The sequence below is a fragment of the Pimephales promelas genome, chromosome 17 (assembly GCF_988280905.1).
Source record: "Pimephales promelas chromosome 17, fPimPro1.hap1.1, whole genome shotgun sequence".
Lineage (NCBI taxonomy): Eukaryota > Metazoa > Chordata > Actinopteri > Cypriniformes > Leuciscidae > Pimephales > Pimephales promelas.
Genome location: NC_142785.1, coordinates 21,310,460 through 21,337,279, shown reverse-complemented (window position 1 = coordinate 21,337,279; position 26,820 = coordinate 21,310,460). Strand labels below are relative to the sequence as shown.

The 26,820-nt window shown below is 36.9% G+C and overlaps 1 protein-coding gene across 1 annotated transcript in view; it reads right to left on the bottom strand.

Annotated features, from left to right (window-relative positions):
• The window catches only part of prkcea (protein kinase C, epsilon a), a 57,712-nt gene that overhangs the window by 4,379 nt on the left and 26,513 nt on the right, over positions 1-26,820 (bottom strand). Inside the window, exons 3-13 of the mRNA XM_039661350.2 lie at positions 22,169-22,334; positions 21,673-21,707; positions 20,529-20,617; positions 19,241-19,370; positions 19,007-19,149; positions 18,707-18,806; positions 16,462-16,667; positions 16,206-16,379; positions 10,144-10,298; positions 1,504-1,642; positions 1,226-1,414 (exon numbers count right to left, since the gene is read on the bottom strand). Of these exons, the coding sequence (XP_039517284.1) occupies positions 1,226-1,414; positions 1,504-1,642; positions 10,144-10,298; positions 16,206-16,379; positions 16,462-16,667; positions 18,707-18,806; positions 19,007-19,149; positions 19,241-19,370; positions 20,529-20,617; positions 21,673-21,707; positions 22,169-22,334 (1,526 nt within the window). The remainder of the gene's footprint in view (positions 1-1,225; positions 1,415-1,503; positions 1,643-10,143; positions 10,299-16,205; positions 16,380-16,461; positions 16,668-18,706; positions 18,807-19,006; positions 19,150-19,240; positions 19,371-20,528; positions 20,618-21,672; positions 21,708-22,168; positions 22,335-26,820) is intronic.

Genomic DNA, 26,820 nt, shown 5'->3' with positions numbered 1-26,820 from the left:
ATAATTCACAAAGAAGTGGTAAATATGAACAGTGTGTGTAAGGAGCTATAAAGCAATTTTTGTGAAATTCAACACATGCAATGCAAGGCAGACATCACTGAAATAAAAAAAGTCCTGAAGAAATCACAATTGTCTTTCTAACAGCAAAAATGTAAAAATAAAAAAGGAAACCTTTTTTTTTTTTTAGCAAAATACAAAAAAGTAATGCTTTATAATAAGGTGCAAATAACATTTCAGAATTTCATATAATATTTTTCCAAAGAAGATTTTTTTCATAATATTTATTCATTTTAAAACATTTTTAAACATACTAATACATTTTAACAGTATATCATATTTAACTACCACATTTAAACAATATATATTACTATATTAAAATAAAAATGAACACATACGAATAAATATAAAATGATATATATATATATATATATATATATATACACACACACACACACATATGTATTGTTTTTTTATAGTTTATTAATTATGTTATATAATAATGTGTGCAATAAAGTGTATAATGAACATAAACTTTGAGCAACAGTAGGCCTATATATATATATATATATATATATATATATACACACACACACACACACACACACACACACAAAATGTTGGTTGTTTATTATTAGTTCATGATACCTATGTATCAACCTTATATAAAGCATTACTCATTTCTCTGGCTGTCAATCATTTGTATGTTTGCTGACAACTGATTGGAGGACATGTCTTTGGAGGGCGGGTTTTGCTGAGAGGCCATGTGGTTTGGCATTGAATGGTCTAAATCAGTCTGGTGGAAATTAGTAAAGCAGCTAAAACAGCTTACAACACCTTTCAAGTTCTGTTTCTAAACAATAGCCAAACGATTGCCTGTCTTTTCTGACAATTCATGCATTTTTAGTGCACAAAAATTAGACACAAGGAAAGAAACCACAATATCCTGTCAAAGATTTTATACGCTACAAAATTAGTGTATTTGTAAGTCAGAGGTAAATGTACCAGAACAGAGGGATGAATGAGGAACACAAGGGAGTGAAATGAACAGAGGAAGGTTGGAGAGGTCTGAGGGAAATTGCAGCCAGGTGCATGATCATATAGTGGAGCTCAATGCACTGCAGGAAGAGAAAAGATTCTGAACAGATGTTGAAAAAGAAATGATAAATGGGCCAACCACAAACCACATACACAAACAAGAAAAGATTTCAAGAAATTGTCCGCTTACAGATTTCAGAATGCTGACGGCTTCTTTACTGAGCCACACGGGGTAAAGCACGTCATCGTGGAGGATGGACTCAAAAAGGTCGTCCTCATTGTCAGCTTCAAACGGAGGCTGACCGGCCATCATTTCGTACATGAGGACACCCAGAGCCCACCAATCTACCGATGGGCCGTACTCCAACTCCTGGAGGATCTGAACAAGAAGAACGGAAGAATGAGGTTAAAAATAATATTTCAAACACCTCAGCTGCTGGTTTTGTCAATTATGATTCGTAGTTTTACCTCAGGTGCGATGTAGTCAGGGGTCCCGCAGAAAGTGGTGGTCGTGACCCCGTTCAAAATGCCCTCTTTACACATGCCAAAGTCAGCCAGTTTACAGTGGCCTTCAGCGTCCAAAAGAATGTTATCCAGCTTCAGATCTCTGGAGTGATGAAGGGGGGGAAAAACTATTAGACCATATTTCACATTTTTTGTATGCTGTGTTTAAACTGTTTTATAAATTGCCAGGCTGTTTAAAGGGGTGGTGTGAAAGGGTCGACACCCCTGTTAGACAGTAAGCTGATAACTGATCTATGGGACCTTGAGGGCCTGACCTTTCTGTAGACATTTACAACAATAACATACGGCACTGGGACGCATTTACTGCTCAAGCTGCTCTATGCTCCATTCCTGAGATGGCTGAATATAAGTCTAAGTGTAGGGAGTGTTCAGGGCAGAACGTTTGTGTAAGTAAATATGACAGCAGCCTCAGGTGAACTGTTAAATGCTGTCCCTTAACAACATGCACATCAACATTCTGAGCCCTTACACACACATACATATACACGGTTGTACAATGAAACTGAAAGGTGATGCTGGGGGGAGAAAAATGTTTTCAGACTGGTTCCTTCCCCTCTTGCTGAATGTATTTAGGCCCCGTCCACACTACTGCGTTTTCGTTTAAAAACGGAGACCTTTTACTACGTTTGCACCTCCCGCCCAGACTAAAACGGAAAAAAACGAAGACCTAAAACGGAGGAGTTTAGAAACGCTGCATTTTGAATCTCTCATTTTGAAACGTTTACACGCATGCCCAGTGTTGGTGAATGGTCACATTATCCACGTTTTCAGTCATTTTAATGTGGATGGAGATCAATTTTAATACGCAGATAAAACGCTGGTGTAGACGGAGATCGTATTCATTTTAATTCTCCGAAAACGCAGTAGTGTGGACGTAGGCTTTGGTTTGTAGTTATTTAATGATGTCATGTACCACGGACCGGCTCTCTCGTTTCATAGTCCATGAGCCAGGGCCACAAATTTGGTTTATCGGTATCATCTGGGGGGACAAAGTCTCATAGGGATTTTTGGCAAGGTAGACACCCCATATATTCACTTTACGACCTGTTTCTTTATTGACTTTTAGAACTAACAGGTCTCCATCCTATTCGTCCATTGTATTCACTCTATTCTATTTTGAAGTCTAATTTAAGGCTCTCACAAATAAATAGTATGGGTATATTATACATTTTCTGAGTCATCAGAGTGCCTTGAGAATTAAAGTTGTTGAGTTTTGTGTCCCTGGTGTTCTTTCATGCCACAGGGACAAAAGAAAGCATCCAGTTTAGGTGGAAATTGTGAGGTGGAAGTTAAGGTGGAAACAACACTAGCGATGTGCCGAGCACCTCAGTATGAGCATACACACAAATGGGTCTCATTCATCATGAAACACGAGCAGAACAGATTTTTGTCCAAATCGTCGGTAAAGTGGTTCTGGCGTAAATTTTCGGATTCATTAAAATGAATTAAAATGAGTATTTTCCAAATGTTAGTTGGTACGAAAGAAATCTACACCTGCTCCCAGCTATACGTAAATAGTGAGTTCAACATTCAAACATTTTGCTCATTAATATTGGATGCATATAATTACACATTTTGTAAAAATGTTATATATAGTAATTACATACGGTTTTGATTTTTACTTCTGTTTGATTAACAGATGAAACTCCATTAACTGCATCTTTAATATGCTGCAAACTTCCTTTTTTTTAGGACCTGATATGCCACTATGTAGCCTACACTTAAAAATAAAATGTGGTGTTTTGAATGAACTTCTGATAATAAAACTTCGATTTCTGCATCTGAGAATTTTTTGTTTCATTCGCTTTTGAGAAGACATGTTGAAATCCTTCGTTTGGTATCATAATACGATGCCCATGTATAGTTATAGCGTGCACGCGCGTCCCATTTACGACTGATTGGAGTTTTCGGAAAGGTCTCTTTACGCGCAAATCATTCTCATATTTACACGTATCTTTACGAATGTTTCATGAATGAGACCCAATGATGATATCTGAATCGCAGTGATTGCAGAGACTTGCCCCAGCGCAGATAGTTTGTTTTGTGCTCCGTACTGCAGAGAGGAAAAAAAACTACACATAGAGAGGGTGGAGATTTTGTAATGCCATTTTAAAGGTTAAACGATGAGACCCTAGTACATGTCAGCCAGGACAGTCACTGGAATCTGGCTGAGGGCATTCAGTGTCAAAGGACGATTCAAACATGTAGAAACATGGGGTCACGTTTGACATGCCATTTGAGACATGCCAGCCATGTCAGTCAAGTGAATAAGTGCATTGACTGCATAGTTTCAAGATGGTCAAATCTGCACTATTACTGGTTTGCTGATGATCAAATATGTGAAGTGATTTGCTTATCTCACATCAAACATGTAGAGTGTATGTAGGACACCAGAGTATTCCTCTTCATGTGTGTTACAGAACAAACTAGCTGGAACCTGAAATCATGCTGGAATGTTCCGAGAAAGTAATCTGATTGTCATGCCTGATAAATCCTTTTTTCTCAGCGTGTCAGAGCAAAATAAAGACAAGAACTAACAATACAGAAAAAGACCCAGTCAAGCCTGGTGACTGCATGGTCAAGTCAATCCCACGAATGAAACGACTCCTTTGTGGTCCACAAAGACACCGATGCGCCGGCAGGGACGTAAAGAAAATATTTTTACTAATTCCTTATAATTCCATTTAGCCCTAAAAAAAAGAGAAATTTTCAACTTAGCATGACTAAATATAATAAAGATCTCTATGTAACATGCCTCAGCTATGGTCATTAATCTTTTGAACGGATTGCAACAGTTATCACAACATTTACCTAAATGGTTTTTAATTCTAACCATCATTGAAGACAAACTAACTTGACACATGGCTGGTGTTCAGTCTATATACTACCTGCACGCCACACCTAAAGTCAAACAACTATAAAATCAGATGCTAGTGAATTTAAAGTTTAACAGGCTCCAGGAGAGACCCTTCAGTTTACCATCTGGTGTGATCCTTGCACAGTCCAATACACTAACAGACTGGTTCTTTTGGAAGCATTTATGAATTTTATTATGGAAGTTTGTTTCCGCCAACGGAATAAAGGATAAAAAAGGCAATTGTGACTTTTTATCTCATGCACAATTCAGATTTCCCCCCTCACAATTAAGGGGATGATTGGGGCAATTCAGATTTTTTCCCCTTGCAATTGCAAGAAAATAAGCTTATTTAGATAAACTTACAATTGCGAGTTATAAATTCAGAATTGCTATGTATATAAAAAGAGAAAAACCTCACAAAGCTGGCTTGACACTTGAGTTTAGTAAAATTTTGACATGGTAACTTAAATATATTTCTCTGTACTTTTTACGCTCCATAATTCTAGCATCTGGTAGATTGCACTGATAAATAATGCTGCAATACAAAGACTTCAACCTCTTCAAACGTATCAGAGCGTGGTTCATGATCTCTCTGAGATATGTGCCTTCCTCAGATTGCAGTTAATGAGCCATAGAGGAGTCTTACATCAGTGTACTATTCACCTGAGAATATAGTCCACTCTAGCTCGTGTAAGAATGTGTAGAGCCATTGTTATCAAAGCCTTATTCCTCCTTCACATGTAGCATGGCTTCAAAGGGTGAGTGACTGAGACTTAGAGGATGTGTACAGCCAATATCTAACAGATATCTTTAATGAGAGAAGTGGAGCAGGAAAGGTTTGCGGAGAGAAATGTGGGTTCCAGAGCATAAAATGACCTCTCGATGAGGTCAATATGTGGTAATATTGAGGAATACAGAAGCCTTAGTGTAGAATAGATCAACACACATCAGTTGTGCATCCATTTAAACACTTCGAAGATAAGGATTCACATATTCCCATAAAACATTGTGCATCCATTTAAACACTTCGAAGATAAGGATTCACATATTCCCATAAAACATTGTGCATCCATTTAAACACTTCGAAGATAAGGATTCACATATTCCCATAAAACATGTCTATCCTACTGAAATATGAGCTATTGTATTTTATGATACTAGTTAAGTAAAGAGAATAAAGAAATGCATTTGTAAGGAAGCTCAAGTTAATTTAAAAGTGTGTTCAGTAATTGTTTTCTCATTACAAATGTTTAACCCTTAAAGAAATGTATATGTATATGCAACGCATTCTCATCCTTTAACGTCATATAGAACGCTATATGACAAAACGGCGCTATACTACGCACATGGCACCCGTTATCGTTAATATAACATGCGCTGTGAGGGCTAAGTTTAGGTGTGGGGTAGGGTGTGCGTGTCATATTCACGCTAAAGGATTTATAACGTCTTGGGTTCGCGTGTTATATTAACGATAAAGGGTGCCATGTGCGTAGTAGTATAGCGCCGTTTTTGCATATAGCGTTCTATATGACGTTAAAGGATGAGAACGGGCTGGTATATGATATGAACAATTTATTTAAGAATATATTCATTTCAAAATATACTGTTTTTACTGTATTTTATATCGTTTCAAATAAATTCATAAGTGTTTTTTTGTGTGTCAATAGTTCCATAAAGCTTTACAGGACAAAGATAGCACACAAGAGCCAAACAGGCCTGGTCTTTGATGGTTGATTGGCAAAAAAATGTCAACATTTCTTCGCCCGCATCATTCAAGCACAAATTTGTTCCGACATGAGGGCGGACAGCCCAGGTTTATGTAACTGTTCTAATTTTGTCAGTAACCATTGAGGTTGGATTGATTTTAGAGATAGGCAGTTAACATGACAATAGCCAATAGCAATTAGCGGATTGGATCCTAGCTTTTTTAAAGCCAGGAGCTCCAACAAATGCTTCAGTGTTCATGGCTCTTCAATGGACTCAACACAGACAATCAATTTCCCTCATACATAAATCAGTGGGGACCAAATAAAAAAATAAATATAAAATATAAGTAGAATAACCAAAACATATAAAAATTGCAATTATTATAATAAAATATATAACCGATACATTTTTTTTAAACAAAAGTATGAAATATATACTGTATGTCTTAATTTTAAAATAAGTGCCTTGTGGAAGTATTCACAAATTGCTTGTTCCACCACATCAAGTAGATGTTGCTATATTTTGAGTGGAGTTAACTGACACTGTGTATGATTTGGAAAGGCACACACCTCTCAATAAAAGGTATAACACCTGAAGGTAGAACTCAGAGAAAGGATTTTGTCAAGGCGGAGACTAGGGTAGAAGGAAAGCTCAACACAGCAAATATAGAGATAGCCTTCATGAAAACCTTGTCCGGAACACTCAGACAGGGCAGAAGGTTCCCCTCCCAACAGGACAGTGACCCTAAGCACAGAGCTAAGACAATGCAAGAGTGGCGGATGGACAACTCTGTAAATGTCCTTGAGTGGCCCAGCAAGCGCCTGGGCTTGAACCTAATCGAACATTTCTGGAGAAACCTGAAAATATCCGTCAACCAATAGTTACCACCCAACGTGACAAAGCTTGAGAGGATCTAAGGAGAAGAATGGCAGAAAACCGTTTAACAAAAAATGTGAAACAAATTAACAAATTGACACTAATACATATTACAAAACATTAAAATTCTATTTAAATATATTTCTAGGTCACTATTTCAATAAGTGGACTTTTGGACGCCTTTTGGATTTGACTTCCTTTGAGCTCCAGTAGACAATCGCGCAAACACGTACACATGCAATGATTCATGGACTCCCGCACATACACACATGTGCATGTACACATTTAATTAGGCCCTATTGAAACGCCGTCCTGTGCTCCCTTTGTTTGTGGAGTGATTGTTCCATAGAGTCCCTCATCACTTCAACATGAGGCTCTGCAACAGATCAACCTTCAGTCAAAAAAGAAATATCTGATAAACATTCATGAACAAAGAGAAAAAGTAAAGAGAGTTGAAGCTAAGAAACGGAATAGTTTACGGGCTTAATCAGACCACAATTCTGTATGGAAGACAAGCATTGACCTGCACAACGGATATAGTCAACCACTTCTTGCATGATCAAGTGGTCTTTGTAATTTAGTCTGTGAAGGTCAGCTGGTCATCATATATTTCTGACCGACTTGATGGTGTCACCAATTCTTGATGGTGTCATTGATGATGAATCTAGAACCCCTTTCACAGAGATTCCGGAAAATACACGGATAACGTGACCCGGCAATACACATCATAACGTGACCTGTCTGCGTCGCCTCGACGCGTAGTTACAAATTTTTGGAGGTGTACGTCGAGCTACGGCGGAGGGGTCGGAGAGGGGTTCGCGTCGACGCAGCGGGGTCTGCGGGGGTACGCCGTCGATTCGACGCAGAAGCATAAAACAGGCTTTAGCTGTATAGAAGTCGTGCTGTAGAGACGGATTGGCAGGGAGGACGGGAAGCTCAGTCTTTGCCAGGCTGAACTGCAGGTGATGTTCCTTCATCCATGCCGAGATGTCCGCCAGACAGCTTGAGATTCGTGCAGCTACTGTGGGATTATCTGGTTGAAATGAGGTTTAGAGCTTTGTGTCATCAGCATAGCAATGGTAAAAGAAACCATTTGCCTACATGATTGGTCCCAGTGATGTGGTGTAAATGGAGAAGAGGAACGGTCCAAGAACTGAACCCTGTGGAATCCCTGCGGTCAGTTGATGTGCTTTGGATACCTTGCCTCTCCATGTGACCCTGAAGGACATACCTGTAGGAGTCAAACCAATGGAGGGTGGACAGAAGGATCTGATGATTCACGGTGTCGAAGGCAGCAGGCAGATCCAGAATGAATAAATCAATACAAGCACCAGGACACTGATATGGGAAGCACTTTTGACAGGATAACATTGTTAAGAAGGGAAGATACTGGCGTTAGTACTGCAATAATGACAACTGCCTCAAAGGGGGTCGTGTGTAATTTGACCTCTTGTATCTTGCTGCAGTCAGCAGTAGGTTTATCACAGTACTACAGTGTTCACCTAATCTGAGGATAAGAAATTTTGCTTTTTGTGCTTTTCTCGTGTCACGTGACCCTTCGCAGCCTATCTTTTGCAAGTCTGATTGCGTGATAGACAGAAAGACAGCGAGATTTTGCATATACATATAAGTTTGTACCTGGGAAAGAATTAATGTGTTTGGCTACTTTCACAACTTCACATAGTCAATGTTTGGGATTGACAACAGTTTTTATCAACAGGTGTCGCACTCAAATAGTCCTGTGCATATGAGAGCAGACAGAAGTGTATTGAATAATGCATTTTGTCATATTTATCTCTCTAAACAAGACTGAAAACTGTATGTTGCCATATTTATCTCTAAACAAGACTGGCAACTCTATTTTGCCTTATTTATCACTCTAAACAAGACTGCCAACTGTATTTTGCCATATTTATCACTCCAAAGTCCAAACAAGGCCGACAACTGTATTTTGACATTCTCATCCTTTTAAACAAGACTTACAACTGTATTTGTTGCTTTATTGTGCGTGTGTGTGTGTAAATACATGTTAGAATGGGTGAGTGTGTGCATAAAGAAATGCTAAGAAAATGAGGGGGCTTTTCTTGTAGATTTGTGTGAAGTCTGCAGACCCTGAAAAAAGGGAATGGATTAGTCTTTTGAGACTTTTCACAGTTGTTTCATCTTATCAGCCTCTGTTCAAAAAATCTGAAGTGTATCAAGAGCTCAGAGATGAGGTCAGCCCACAGTATACATTGTATCTTCGGCTGTCCCTGGGGAGCATGAAACCTGCTCTGGCCTGAATGGTGACTTTATTTCATTGAGGGAGGTTAGCTGATCCGAAATGCTACAGAGACAATGGCGTGATCTTTTTCTAACTCTCCAGGGTAAAATAGCATTAGCATCTACCTCAGCATTGGTACAAAAAGAAGCATTTAAAGTCTTTGAGAGCCAGTTAGCATGATGCCTGGGTAGGATTGGCATCATTTGTGGGAGCTGATGTCACACTGCAATCTCATGGTATGACAAGTGTGTGTCACACTGTGTGTGTCTTTAAAGTGTGCCAGCTAGTGTCACAAAAAAAAATGTAACATGAAATAACATAGAAAATTTTGTCAATATTGTGTACAGTAAGAATATAAATGGGTATTAAGAATATACAATAAAATGTATGTTTTGGTCACACTTCAGTTTATTAACAAACTAACTATTAACTACAACCTTTGCCTCAATAAATTCCTAATTACTTATTATTAATAGTTAGTAAGATAGCTGTTAAGTTTAGGTATTGGGTAGGATCAAGGGATTTAGAATATGGTCATGCAAAATATTTGCTTTAGAAGCACTAATAAACAGCTAAAATTCGAGTAATATGCTAAGTAATATGCATGCAAATAAAAAAAAAAAACTAGTTAACAGTGAGAATTGGACCCTAGACTAAAGTGTTACCAACCACCTGGCTCCATTTTGGTATGCAACACTTTTCACAATCCACTAGTTTTTTGATTGATAAAATTAAGTCCTGCGCTATATTTTCCCCCCCAAAAATATCATAAAACCCATCTCATAAAACTCATTCATCATTCATAAAAAATGACACATTATGAAAGTAAAACAGGCTCTGAATAACATATCCTGTTGATTTCTACTTGGTGTGAGTATACCTGTAGATGACGCCATGTTGGTGCAGGAACATAAGTGCTGATGTGACCTCAGCTGCGTAGAAACGGGAACGAGCTTCATCAAACTTTCGTGAGCGCTGGATCTGAAACATCAGGTCTCCTCCGTTTACATACTCCATAACAAAGAACAACCGATCCTACAGAGATAGAGAGAGAATGAGAAAGAAGACAAAAAATATATTAATTTTCATAGAACAGGACTCCACACCCAGTATTAGATTTAGTGGCTTCACATAAAGCTGTCCAGATAACAGTTAAGCACTGCACCAACAGACAACAAAGCTCATTTCCTTATATTATTACCTGAAAACACAATAAACATAAAATAATTCCAGCACAGGCACTTGGATGATAAAATGAAGCTCACATTCTGACTCACAGTAGGAAACATTTCTTGTAACTCTAATAAGGAAACATTAAAAAAATAGTTTGGGATTCTTGTGTTCCCTTTCTATAAATGAGGAAATAGGCATATATATATATATATATATATATATATATATATATATATATATAAAACTGTAAACACATCTTATCATAATCCATTGATTTATTTATCCACATAGATTATGATCAAACATTTAAATACATGTTTTATTTTTAATAAAACAACACAAGTCCCCAATTCAGAGAAATGTATTTCCAGTAAAGCTACATGAAATCACAGTTTACCCGGCTATGTAGGTTTGCCCTTGCGATTAGGTTTAGAATTTAAAGAAATTTGAACAAATCACAGAGTTTTAAAGTACTTGCATGAAAGGACCTTGTTATTTTGTACCAATATCACTGTAGCCATACTTCTTAAGCATAATGCAGGGAGGTTAATGACAATAATAGTATACTAAATCAACCAGAATATAGGAATATTAAATGAACCTTAATAGTGGTGGTTGGTATTTAATGCAGAATAATGAAGTGCTGCCAGAAATATCACACTGATATACTCCACACTGCCTGACTGACACAAATTGTTTTAAGCCAAGACTTTTGATGAACAAAGTTCTCTTATGTACATGTACAAAAAGCCCATTTGTGTATTTTTTTCATTCAGAGAGGAGGAATTTAAACAGGATGCTTAAATAGTTTGTGTAAATGTGCCAAGAAATCTGAAGGAGGCCCACCCAATCCAATATGAACAAACATTTCCTGCCTCTAATTAGAAATGAACAAATAGTTTCTTCCGTTTGGGTTGGACCACTAGACAGCAGCCCCGATTGGAAGATAGCGGACGCAGTGCAGCCCCGTTTGGGTTAGTCAAAACTGGCTCTGTTTTGTTAGCTTAAAAGGGGACACAAGATGACATTTCAATATTGTGTCATGACTCATGAATGTAGACAAGAACAGTGTATCGTTGCATCTGTGTGTCATGCAGAGCAGTTCTCTGTCTTGCTGCAATAGACGAGTGGTGTAAGGAAACGTCTGTTTAGTCTCATCCAAGATTATATAACATGTTATGAAAGACATTTTCAATGGCTTATTTTCTAAAGACTGCAGGTGCAGGACGCTTCTGACAAACCGGTGCTAAAAACACAAAACAGACATACGGTACACAAACATGATAAGACCTGTAATCTGCATTATAGAAAGGCTATAGAAGCCTATATACACATAGACAACTCAACAACTTCAACAATCCGTGTCGGATTACAGCTGGACTGTATGTTCTGCAGTGCTACCGAATGTGGCAATAGTTTTGCGCAGTAAAAAAAATTCTAAAATGTTTATCATTATTATACTACCGTTTATTCAGAAAGGATGCATTTAATTGATCTAACGTAACAGTAAAGATTTTCTAATGAGACAAAAGATTCCAATTTTAAATAAATTCATACAAGTATCCTGAAAAAAATATTAAGCAGCTAACTGTTTTCAACATTGATAATCAGAAGAAATATTTCTTGAGCACCAAATCAGCATATTAGAATGATTTCGGGAGGAAATTAAACTTTGCCATGAGAGGAATAAATTACTTTTTAAAATACATTTTTGTTATTACACATGTTATTAGAGAATAAATTACAGCTATACTTACATGCAGGTATTTTAAAAATATAACTACAAATTAAAAACATATGCACACAATAAATAGCAGTTTTAACCTGATACATTTAAACCTTAAACCATAGTAAGACAACTAATATAAAGTGGGACCACAAAACATAACAAATTCTGGGAATAAGCCCCAAAATTATAATGGTATTGTGTGTATAGAAATTGTTTGAATTTTACAAAACAAGCATTTCATGACCATTTCATGACCATGACCAAACCATTAGGGTGTGACAGTAATGTATGACTGTTATGGAAACCCGTCACCAGCCAGAAAAAGTAATTATGCCCCAACGTGTGTAATGTTCCTGTAATTGTGACTTCGTTTCTCAATTGACTTTCTTTTTATTACAATATTGTTGCAAGTTAATATCTTACATTGTGACTTTGTATCTCATTTAAAATTTGTTTTCTCACAAATAGTGTCTGGTAAGTTAATCTTAATTTATTACTAGCAACAATGTGATTACTGTGATAATTACTCTCTCTAAAAAGTACTGCAATACTAATTACTTTCTAATATCAACCAGATGAACAATACAATGACAGACATAAAACTGCTCTGTTAATTCTTTCAAATACATAATATAAAACCAAGGGGCTACAGAGAACTTTAAAATCAAGGGTTCGACCTGCTGCTTTCTACATCTAAATCAAGACGTTTTAAAAGAATTTTGAATTAGATGCACTGACAATTTCTAGAAATAAAGATGTTCAGAGCCAGCAGTCTAATAGATGGGTGTAAAACGTAGGTTAGAACGGAGAGCAATGGAGACAAAGAGACGGCCTAAGAAAAAAGATGTTGTCGTGCAGGAGAAATATGAGCTCAGGTTTGGCTGCAATACAACATTGTTCAGAGTTTTGAGAGCGAATTCAACTCATCAATTTACTCTGAAAAAAGAGGAAGAGAGAAGCAAGACATCGAGAGACGAGAGAGAGAGGGTTGAAAGAAAGAAAATGTGCTCAAATCACCCATTTAATTGTAGAAAAGCAGAGACCAGAAACTTGGCATATAAGACAATGACGCAAAGCTGAGATTTGACAAAAAGAGAGTGATCTGAAACTGCATGTCTCTAGAAATATATTTCACATTTTGCCCTAATGAAGACAACTTTGAAATTAAAGAAAGAGAGAATAAGAGCAAGAGATGTTAAAAAGCATTGAAAATGACGTATCTTCATCTCGCTGTATTGTTTGCAATGCATCTGTATTTAAAAGTGTCTGCAGTTTCACTACTCACAGGCTTAGAAGATATGTTTTAGACACACAGAGCAAGACTACATCATCTAAATCATCAGGGCAGGGCACAGGTTCACTGAACTCACTTGAGTCTAGATTGCTTTACAGTAGCAGAGAGAAGCACATGAGGGCTTCTGGGTTGCGGCAGTGCTAGAGATAGCGAACCGTGTTAATGACCTCATGTGTCTGTCCTCAGCTAGGAATGGAGTCACACTAACACATTGTCCATAACCATAACAAACCACAAGTCACAATGTCTACTGATCTTATTCTTCTTACTCACTTATCTTTAAAAGCTATTGCTGTACACTATTTCTAGATGTTGGGAAGTTATGCAAAATTATTAATCAAATGAACCAAACAATAATAAGAATACTCACTCACATCTTCACTCACATAATAGTTTTTAGCTATATCATGTCATATGCCCATATTTTGGGGGAACTATTATTTTAATATAATATAATATAATATAATATAATATAATATAATAATTGTAAATAATCAGTAGGCTACGTTTTTTTTAACAAAAAGTTGTTAAAATTTAATAATATAAAATAAGTAATATAATATAAATAGTGCCGTCAAATCGATTAATCACATCTAACATGTGTGTTTATATATATATATATATATATATATATATACATACAATGTACAATGTCTACAGTCTTAGAACTTACGTTTTTATAATATAATTTAATAGTCATTAGTCATATTTATTAAAATTAGTAGGCTAGAATACTTTAAATAAAGTTTTTTTTAATATTAAAACTGATGTTAAGTTTTAAATAATATATTATAATATAATACAATACAATATAATACAATATAATATAATATAGTATAATATAGTATAATATAATATAATAGCCATTATTACTTATTAATCAGTAGGCTAGAATCCTTTAAAAAATATTTTTTTTAATTAATGTTAAGTTTTAAATAATATAATATCCTTTTCTCTCTGCAGGAGCATGTCTACCCATGGTCCCAACAGGCCTCATCAGAAACAGTTTTGTAATGTTATTTACATTTCTGCAACGTAATTAAAGTTGATAAGAATATGGCCGTGATCCCAAAGCTGATTAAAACCAGAGGCAGCAGTTCAAAAAGAGTACACGACTCCTCTTTCCCCCCAAATCCAGTCTTCCTTCTTCTTTTGGCCCCTTTCCCGCACTACTACCCCCTCCAACCCTTCTTTCTTTGCGTTTCTTGCTTTGTTGCCCTCCGTCGGTTTGTCCTGTGTTCTCGGATGCGGGCGAATGAGAAGGGAGATACAGTGGGTGGTAGTCGAAGAGTGAAAAAGAGAAACGAGGACAGTAGATATCACTGTGAGTATAACTGGGGCATGGGAGGGGAAGCTGAACAAGAGACGGAAAGAAGTGAAAGTGCAAAATAGAGAAGAGACAACTGATGAAAGCGATAAAAGCCCTAGTGAAAAGGATGTCAGAGTCTTTAATGAGCACAGTTCATTGATAGAACCATACCACTTCTACTTATCTTCCCTATATCCGCAAATACAATCGTGTGCAGAAGCTTGGGAACCCTGGGCGATTACCTACACAAACTTAAAAGTAGTAACCAGTATTGTGAACTTACTGGACGGCTATTTTTTAACTCATTTCACTCACATGCTGTTTTTTTTTTTACTTAGAAAATAAAACTTGTATTTTATCATAAACCACTTATAATTGCTAAACTTGTTAAAAGTTTCATAACCTCATCTGACTTCTCTCGCTCTCTTTAATACTGCTTCAAACAACTTTACAGACTGTCACCTCAAACCACATTGTGATACACGGGTGTCAGAAAGAGGTCACACTGCCCCCTCATGGACAACTTCTGTTATTCTAAATCCTGATCAATCCTGTGTGGCTCTGCCATCTTCTGGACTGTAAGAATAGTTTGTGATTTTTCACAAGATATTTCACAATATGTTTCAATTTGAGAACATTAGTTTCATAATTTGAAACATATTTAGTACTATTGCTACCATCGCTGCATAGAGACAGTAAAAATATTTACATTGTTACAAAAGACTTCTACTTGAAATAAATTCGGCAAAGAATCATAAATAAACGTATAATGGTTTCCTCAAAGATATCAGCATATTAGAATGAGTTCTTAAGGATCATGTGACTCTGAAGATTTGAGTAATGGCTGCTGAAATTTGGTCTTTTTTAACCACAGTAATTAAAATAGAAATCTAAAAATAAAAAGTGAATCTAAACTGTAATATTTCACAATATTATTGTATTTAATCAAATTAATGCAGTCTTGGTGAGCAGAAGACACTTCATTCAAAAACATTCAAAAATCTTTCCGACCTCAAAAGTTTGAACGGTGAATATACAAATTAACATAAGCCTAGAGTAGACTAATAATTATGTATTGTTAGTTCATGACAAATTCACATACTGTTTTAGTTTTTAAAGAAAAAGCTCACCATTTGTCATCATTTACTTGATCTGTTCCTCACATATACTGTAGCTATGACTTGTAATGCATCATGCAAGTAAAATAAGCTACAATGAGACATTGTTTAAAGCTCTATTTTAGAGATTGACAGAATGAATTCCATCCACTTTCATTCAATGGACAACAGGTGGACATAAAAGAAAGTAATACTGGGTTTGGAACATCATGAAGGTGACATTAGTAAGACTGCAGTACTAAATTGTTTAATCCGATCAGAAGAAAGAAATGTCTTGAAATGTCTAGATTAGAGCGTTTTGATTTAGTGACTGTTTTACCTTCGTCTGGAAGCAGCAGAAAAGCTGAGTCAGATAGGGATGTTTTCTAGCCAGGGCCAGAATGCGTTTCTCTGTTAAAGTGCAGTCCACATCATCATCTTGAAGGATGACGTCTTTTTTCAAAACTTTCACAGCGTAAACTTCATCTGAGCCTTTCAGCTCAGCCAGCATCACCTACAGCACGGAGAGGGCAACGTGAAGATGTTGATTTGTTTTCATAGACTGAAACTGAAAAGCACCGATTCGTGACCCTCACCTTGCCGAAGCTGCCTTTGCCCAACACTTTGATGAACGAGAAGTCCGTGAGACTCATTCGCTTCGTCTGTACGGTCTTCAAGTCTCCGTTCTCCCGGCTCTCGGTCGCTGTGCTCTGAACGGCGCTGCACGAGGAAGAGGAGGAAGACTTGTGCTCCTGGCCAAATGACAGGGCCTTGCGGATACTCTCCAGTTCTGCAAGCTCGTCTACAGACAGACAAATACAACATTAGATTTAAAGGAATAACTCTTTCAAAAATGCCAAATCTGTTAAAATTTACTCGCACTCTAAACCTGTACGAGTTTCTCTTCCATAAAACACAAAAGGAAAAATTTCAGTGCCCCTAAAATGCTCCTAATTCTGTTTTGAAGGTCTCCTACAATTTCTCACAATATACATTGCATCATCACCTCTTTTCTCACAGTGTCTGAAACAGTTTGATCAAGGACTTGATCTCTCTAAACCCCACCTTTTCGGGAGCCTAGCTCTGCTCTGATTGGTCAGATGGCCCAATCTGTTGTGATTGGTCTACTGCTTACAGCATGCATCCGAAACCCCAATTACTATATCTGAATTCCCGCCAAAGACTTTAAATTTCAGTTTTACTTTAGATTTCAGGTTAATAAATGACTTATGAAGTGAAGCGATGGGGTTTTGTAAGAAAAATATCCATATTTAAAACTTTATAAACTATAATCACTGGCTTCATGCAACAGTTGTACATGTGTTACTGAGACGGTCGAGTTCTTGCGGAATGGACCATTTTACAAGATGTAAACAACACTGGTCCAGAAACACTTCCTGTCTCAGTTTGTAACTGTTTTCTTTATTTCACGTGTAAAGAAAACATCTTAAAGATGTTTGTTTAACTTTTTGATTCAGTTTTAAATGTTCTGTTGGTTGTATTTTATCCCAGCTTTTATGTAGTGTTAAAAAACTGAAACAGGAAGTGCTTCTGGACCAGTGTTGTTTACATCTTGCAAAATGGTCTATATGACATAGGATGTAGCTCCTCTTCTCTTATGGCGCTTTTCCACTTCATAGTACCAGCTCAACTCGACTCTGCTCGCCTTTGTTTGGTTTTCCACTGTGTAAAAGTTGTACCTGTACCTGCTTTCAGGTACTTTTTTTTTCTATCACCTCTGGCGAGGTTCTGAGCAAGTTAAGGCAAGTTGAGGCGATACTAAAATGTGACATGAAAACAATGCCGACTGCTGAATGGTCAGAGATAATCGTCCCTATAATTCACTGCGTCATCATTGCACACGGCAGATATCCAGAATAACCCCGCCATTTTTACATTTTTTGGCTAGAGATAGTTACTAAACTAACTACTATTATTATGGCAACTCGAAAGAATACGCCGTGGTCAAATGAGGAGGTGCAGACTTTCCTTTGTTTGGTTGCCGAAGAGAGGATCCAGCGAGAGCTTGATGGGGCAACGACGAACGAAAAGCGTCGCTATGACGACCGGGTACTATATAATGGAAAACGGAACGAAAAGCGAGTCGAGTCGAGCTGGTACTGGTAGTGCTAATGGAAAAGCGCCATTACATTGTAATCCTCTGACATTTTTCTTTAAAACTTTCTTTTAGACTTCTAATTCATGACCGGCGTTTTGATTCGCTATATCTTTTGCATTTCGACATTTCTCAACTCTCACCTGACCTTACGCTATGCCTTTGTCATACTACGTTGGGTCAGAGGTTTTAAAGATGGATATGTTTCTAACAAAAACCCACCATTTCACTTCAGATAGATTTATTAACACACTGGCGTCGTATGGATTACTTTTATGATGGATGGAGCTTCAAAAACTCAGGCTCTATTCAATGCCATTCCAAACCTGAGAAGAGCCAGGATATTTTAATATAACACTGATTGTGTTCAGCTGAAAGAAGAAAGTCATATACACATAAGAAGGCTTGAGGGATAATTAGAATTTTTGGGTGAACTATTCCTTTAAGTCACTTGAAGCTTAAAAACTCCAGTTTCCATTCATTGTAATCCGAAAATATTTGAACAATTAAAGGGCAACCAGCACATTCCTAAAAAAATGTCTCCTTTTGTATTCCACAGGTTCAGAGAAACATGAGGGTGAAAAAAATATTCAGATAATTCATTAAATATTCATTTTTGGGTGAACTACTGTAACCCTTTAATTATGCAAATGAATTACAAATGGTGTAATAGTGAGAGAGTAAGATTGCAGAGTTTGTGCAAGAGAGTTTGTGTAATTCTGTACCCTGGTCGCAGGGTGAAGTTGGAGCTGATTTGCATCGGTCAGACTCCTCTGATAAAGGGGCTTCTGTCGTGGATTGCTGAGGGTCCTGCCCTGGAGTCAACTGAAGAGAAAACATTTTTCGGTTTTTAATATTTTAATGTCCTAATCCTTTAAATCACTTTCACAATCATCACTGGCCTCATTTTACGGCATCATTATTTAAAGTGGTCAAACTTTTATTTATTTTATTCCTCTGCTTATAACATCATCATTTAGTTTTTAGCCAACCCACATTGTGCAGATAATTTTAATACCACTCACCTTTTTCCTGCGTTGGGTACTGTTGGAGATTTTGTCTGGTGTCACCCCAAGATCAGCAAGCACTTTAGCAATTTTTCTGGCATCGACACCACAGCTAGGAGCTACATTACTTTCACAACGCCGATGGACATTCATTTTACAGGCTGAAAACAGGCAGGAAGACAAATGAATATATGGCGACAAAAGCAGATGTTTGACCACAAATCATTCATCACTGGTATCTGCAACGCTTGCCTTTGCACTGCAGGCCTTGCCGCATCAGTCCCCAAAGTAAGGAGCCGCAGTGGTCACAGAAGGTGGGGACTTTGTAATTGTGAATGCTGAACATGTGTGGAATGTTTACACTGAAGCGCTGGGAGCCAACCTGTAAAAACAAAACATTATTCATGCCACGATGCTCACAATTCAACCGATCTCTCTGCTGAGGAAATCCTGTGCAGGTTTCAGTAGTTTTAGGAACATGGGCTCAATGTTACTATTGTTAACTAAAACATATACTGTATCTAGTAATAGTAACACTTTACAATAAGCTCTCATTTGTTAACATTAGTTCATTCATTAACTTACATAAACTAATAGTGACAGTATATATTTACAGCATTTTGCTAATGTTAGTTAATACAAATTAGTTTATTTACTAATGTTAACAGATACAAAGTTCGATTTTAATAATGTATTAGTAAATGTTGAGATCACAAGATCAATAAATGCAGCAGAAGTTCTGTTCACTGTTAGTTTATATCAACTAATGTAATGTTAACAAATGAAACCTTATTGTAAAGTGTTACCCTATTAATAATAAGTTGAGTTTTCACAGCATTGGTGCCTGGGCCCTAAAAATAATTTATGTTATGTTTATAAATGAGAATAAAGTAAAGCATTAAATAAAATAAGTACCAAAACTAAAACTGGAATTTTAAAAAATGACTAAACCTGGCTTAAACTATCAATTGAAAATAAAATAAAAATACTATAATAGTTTTAAAATGATACTAAAACAGTACTACACAGGCTGTGTTTAGAAAACTAGCATACACTGTACAGTGTGCTATTACATACATTACATACAATGCATCAATCTTTAACAATTAAAACAATCATCATGACCTTGCTACAGTACAGTTATCTCATTATGTTATGTGTGATGCTATCTAAACATTCCAAGAAAGAGAGGAGAATTGTGGTTGATATTATTTGCCAAACTGTAAAATGAAGGTCAATTTAGCCATATCATACTGCTTGCTATATTTTCTGTTGTGATAATTGTCAACAGTTTGGCAATTGTAGTAAGTCATAAAATGATCTGCAGTATACATGCTTGCTTAGTTGGGGACATTTAATAGTCAACAATATTATTGATCTGTGTTGTATTATTTTCATGTAATCACTGTGAAGCTGCATTGATACAATCTGTATTGTAATAAGCGCTATATAAATAAATGTGACTTGACTTGACATACTGCAAAAACTAGTACGCTAACTCAAACATTGCTTAGTCTTTAAAGATAAATGTAGAACTTACCTCTTCAGGAGTGTCTTCCTGTTTCTTTAAACCAGCGCATTTTGTTATGATGAGCTCATGGCATCTCTTATGGACCACGCAGGTACACACTGAGATTTAAGGAATAGGCAAAAAGTTTACATTAGTTAGCACGAACTAACCATGAAAATGCTTCAAAAGAATTGATTGATTATTAATCTAAATTTCAACATTTACTAATACATTATTAAAGGGTTAGTTCAACCAAAATGGAAAATTCTATCATTAATTGCTCACCCTCATGTAGTTCCAAACCCATAAGACTTTCGTTCATCTTTGGAATACAAATGAAGATAGTTTTGATGAAATCTGAGAGCTTTCTGTCCCTTCAAAAAGGTCATAAAAAGATAGTAAAACTAATCCATATAAATTGAGCTGATTATTCCAAATTTTCTGAAGAGACATGATAACATAAACAGATTGAATTCAGGCTTATATAAACATTGATCAGCGAAAATGAACAGAAGCTCAACCGAATGCGAGAAGAAGCTTCAGCTTTTATCACAACTGATGTGTGAGTTGATGTAGTATGTTTAAATGTGAATAAAAGCCTAAATTCAATCTGTTCATCATATAAAGTGATCGAGTCTCTTCAGAAAATGTAGACTAAAATGCTCAATTTATATGGATTAGTTTAATATTTTTGAACGTTTTGAAGCATTAAAATGGTAGTTGAGTAGACTGTCAATGGAAGGACAGAAATCTCTTAGATTTAATTAAAAAAGGTTGATCAAAAAAAAAAAAGTATTACAGGCTAGGAAGGGTGAGGAATTAATGACAGAAATTTCATTTTTGGGTGAGTTAATCATTTCAAAGATGACATCAAAAGTCATCTTTGTTAATATTATTTAATGGACCTAAGCTACCATGAAATAACTATGGAAAGTTGTATTTTTATTACCTAATTAAAGATAAATACATACTTAATAAATAAATACTTAGTAATACTTAGATAAATAAAACAAATGTATTGCTCATTGTTATTTAATCTTAAATAATGCATTTACTAATGGGACCTTTTTGTAAAATGTTACCACTTTTTCCATGGCAATAAGATGAATCAAACCAGGAAATATTATAATTGATTTCATCATCACTGTACATAAAAGAAGGGTGTCTTACTCACCCTGGCACTGGTACCCCTGTTTCCCCAACACACCCCTGCAGAACCACAGAGAAATAAATGTGGTAAACAACTCTGACACACTTCTGATTGAGCAATTTTGTTTCCGACCAGCAGAGGGTGGGTTGTGCTACAACACAAATCTCTATAGCGGATTCTGTCAGTGGCAACAAGCAGCATTGTGTATAGCCACAGGGACACACTAGGTATGCAAATAGTTAGACTGAACAGTTATTACTACTGGGAGAAACTGTTTGCAGAGCAGAGACAAAAATAAACATCTATAAAATGCCCTCCGAAATGGCACAAAGGACAGTGGCTCTAATTTGCTTTCAATATTAATATTCATTACACAAACTCCATTGTTGTAATCAGGAGATCAGCATCAGGTTTTGCCTTTGAATCTGACATTTATACATCTGAAAAGGACCTTATAATAAAAGTAATCCAGTATAGCCATAGATATTGTGGATGGCATGCAGGCCTACACTCATCTTACCAGATGAAATCTCTGCAGTGGGAGCAGTAGGTGGGCTGTCTCAGGTAGGTGGCCATAAACTTGTGACCGTTAACCTGATGGACACGCCTCCGAACCGCCCCCTGACGTTTTCGTGGACGCATCCGCTCACGGAACACTCTCTCTTCATTTTCATTGGACGATGCAGCTGCAAAATAAAATGACATTTAACGATAAGTTAGTTGAATGTGTTGGATGCAATGTAGTTTATATTTAGTTTATCATCACTCATAACATGTTCTTTAGAATATTCCACGATTTCCGTTCTCCCTTTAAATTACATTTGTTTGGATTATACAGATATCTAAAGAAATTGTAAAAAAATGGCTACACTACCACTAGTACCAGTTGTTGTTTTTTTTTAATAAATGAATACTTTTTCAGCAAGAACACATTAACTGATAAAAGGTTACAACAAAGACAATTATATTGTCAAACAAAACTTTCTAATTGTTAAAGAATCCTTTAAAAGTATATATAAAGCAGCTCAACTGTTTTCCACATTGATAATAATACAAAATTTAGCTTGATAACCAAATTAGCATTGGAATGATTTCAGAAGGATCACACAACACAAAAAACAAAAAACAAAAAAAAAACACACATTAACATAATATATTAAATATATAAAAATACATATAACCATTATTTTAAATTGTAATCATTTCCCAATATACTTTACTCTATTTTTGACCAAATAAATTTGGAGACTTCTATTGAATTTAATGTTTCAATGAAATTAAATTTTTACATTTTTTCATACATCACTACCAGCCTGACATTGAAAAATTAGTCCAACCGATGGTGTGAGCGTGGGGCGGAGCTACCTGTTACTTCAACCAATAGCAGACATGAGTGAGTGTTTAAGAGAACCTGTTTAAAAACAATCATTATTTTTGCGCTTCTGTTTTGCCATTACACCTCACCTTAAGCTCTCCATCAAAGATAAATCACATTCACATCCACACAACTTGAACCCTGGGCACCACCAAACAGAGCGCTCCTCAAGAAGCCTCATGATCTAAAGTTAACCAAGCCAGCAAAGAAAGTGAACAAACACATCATTGATTCTCAAGCAACTCTTCCCCTCACTTTGCCCCATTTGAGGGCTGCAGTAATTGTGTATGTGTGTTGATCATGAGAGAAACCGGCGGCCGAGGACCACCTGACCAACCATGTGACCCACCACCACAGCTCCATGCATTCCAACAGTCAGGTGATGCCTTTGAGGGGGACAGCGTTCCTCCATCAGACCAACAACTGTGAAATTACATTCACATCACTATGTGTGTTATGGCGGTGTCCATAAAGTGCCCTGTGTCCGTCAATGAGTGTGTGTGTGTGTGTGTGTCAGAGAGAGTGGTTTCCTTTGAAAGAGAGTAGTTTCTCCCTCTTGTTTGGTTCCAATAAACTTGCCATCCAACTCCTCCCACACTCCTTGTCGTTCAGTACAGCAGCGTATGTGTGGGCTGCATTATTTTAACGCTGTCTGTAAGAGGAGCTGCTGCAGAGGTGTGATTACAGCTACGAATCCCCATAGGGTGGCAAGCAGCCCCCATAGAGTGACTAGGCTCAGCACAATTACCATTTCAAGCATCCTGGGGGACCATCTGTAAAAGTGTGCGTGAACGTCTGTGTGTATTCGAGTTCTGTCTCATGTCAGGGTGCTCCTGAGGCAAGTTGTGTGCTTGTTTTGTCTGATATCAGAGAGCGTCCTGTCTTCTGGAGCGGGCAGCTGCTCAGGAGAACAGCGTAGCAGCTAAAAGGGCCATTAGTGGGATAGATGTGCTTACATAATACATTATCCATCTGCTCAAAAAGCAGGGCTTAACCAGAACACACCTATACCAGTCCCAGCACAACACTGTTCACCTTAGTAGACCACACACAGTCACGCTGAAAGAGAAGATATGATAACAGTTCATGATAACATACTCTCTGTATTCACTTTACAGATCTAGTCGCCATTATTTCATTGACATGAACATGAGGTAGGGAGGAAGTCAATAGTTCTGTTTTAAAACCTAGTGTGCTGACTAACTAGACAGCATTTTAAGGCCCAACATGAAGACAGTTATGCAATAAAATGATGCTTTCTTTAGAGATTTTGACCAAGGCAGCATCACATGGCACACATGCCTTTGGTGTGATAGACCCGGGTTCGCATCCACTGTGTGACACCAATGTGTCCCTGAGAAAGACACTTAAAGGGTTAGTTCACCCAAAAATGAAAATTAAGTCATTAATTACTCACCCCATGCTGTACCAACCCCGTAAGACCTTCGTTCGTCTTCGGAACACAAATGAAGATATTTTTGATTAAATTTGAGAGCTGTATAACTACCACATTGCCTCCTAAAGGACTGCCTCTTGACGGCCCAGAAAGTCAATGAAGAAAATGTTTAAATATCCCAAGTGACTACCGTGGCTCAACTATATGTTTATCAAGCGACGCGAATACTTTTTGTGCGAAAAAACAAACAAAAATAACGAGTTTATTCGACTATTTCTTTTCTTCCTTGTAGGCCAAAACGAGACTTCCTTAGATTTCCACGACGCATGCGCGAGATTTGCGATCTGCTCACACCAGCTTACACCACTTCAGATCGCAATTCTCGCGCATGCGTCGTGGAAATCTAAGAAAGTCTCGTTCTGGCCTACAAGGAAGAAAAGAAATAGTCGAATAAACTCGTTATTTTTGTTTGTTTTTTCGCACAAAAAGTATTCGCGTCGCTTGATAAACATATAGTTGAGCCACGGTAGTCACTTGGGATATTTAAACATTTTCTTCATTGACTTTCTGGGCCGTCAAGAGGCAGTCCTTTAGGAGCCAATGTGGTAGTTATACAGCTCTCAAATTTAATCAAAAATATCTTCATTTGTGTTCGGAAGACGAACGAAGGTCTTACGGGGTTGGTACAGCATGGGGGTGAGTAATTAATGACTTAATTTTCATTTTTGGGTGAACTAACCCTTTAACCCCTAGTTGCTCCAGAGGTGTGCGACCTCTGACAAATATAGCAATTGTAAGTCGCTTTGGATACAAGCGTCAGCTAAGTTAATAAATGTAAAATGTAAATGCATCTTTCACAGAGAAGGCAAACCTGGAATAGACCGAAGCAAGCTCAGTGAAAAAGTTGACCCAAAACAGTGGACAAAGTGACAGATTATTTATTTTATAATTTAACATCATGCTGTTAGCTTGGCAACATGTAATAATACAATATAAACATATAGTTGGGGTTATATACAGTATATGTAAAAGAGACGTGATGAAGGTGTATACACCTTTACAATCATTGTCGCTCTCATTCAAGTCTGATGACATTCAGCAGGTGAAAATGCATGAACACTTTCCCTAGTGTCCATGGTGACCAGGGACGACGTGCACGTGCGCTCCACTAAACCACAGTCTCTCCTTTCCATCCACACTATACTCATCCTTCCACACCTCTCTGTTCCTCTTTTTTAATTTGTGTATATTTCGCCACTATTCTCCGGACTGGCTTGCGGAAGGCTGAGCTGATGAGAGTTTGAGCCGAACGGTTGTATTCGCCCACGGTCAGACAGCCAAGAGGAGCTTGGGGCAGCCTCCACCCACGCCAATGCCACTTCAGCCTCAGACACGCCACCCACAAGCACTCTCCAACCCAGCCAGAGCACAGCATGGGACCAATTAAAATGGCATCAATCAAAAAAAAAAGAGGGATAGAGAGAGAGAGAGATTCCAAATCTGCTTATAACTCAATGACAGTCAGTTCCATACTTTCAGATTGATCAATGAGAGGCAGATGAGCCACACAACTTTCAATTTAATCATCCCAGGTAAAGTTTAAAGCTGGACAAATAGTGCATATTGTTAGAAACCGCCGGAAAAGAGCATGCTGGTACAAACGGGTTAGTGCTGGTGTGGTGGTGGTCTAACTGGTGGGCCACCGTAACCTTCTTTCTCTGTTAAAACTGGCTGACTAAGGAAAGTTTGCTGCACTGTAAACCATAATAATTCGGCAAAACAAAAAAAAAAAATGAGGTAATTAACTTTAAATTTAGATTTATTCGAATACTGTTCATACATAGAAATATAAAATACCTTTAAATACACTACCGGTCAAAAGTTTTAGATCGTAAGATTAGATCGTAAGTCTCTTCTGTTCATCAAGGCTGCAATTATTTGATAAAAAATATTTAAAAAAAACAGTAATATTGTGAAATATTATTATAATTTAAAACAGTGGTTTTCCATGTGAATATATAGTGAAGTGTAATTTATTCCTGTGATCAAAGCTGAATTTACAGCATCATTACTCCAGTCTTCAGTATCACATGATCCTATAGAAATTATTATAATATGATGCTCACGAAACATTTATGATTATTATCCATGTTGAAAACAGTTTTTTTACATTTTTATTTCAGGATTCTTTGATGAATAGAAAGTTCAAAAAGAACAGAATTGATCTGAAATGGAAAGCTTTTGTAACATTAATCACTAACATTCAAAAGTTTGGGGTCAGTAAGAATTTATTTTTTATTTTTGGGGGAAAGAAATTAGAACATACTTTTATTCATCAAGGATGAGTTAAATTGATCAAAAGTTACAGTAAAGACATTTATAATGTTAGAAAAGATTATAT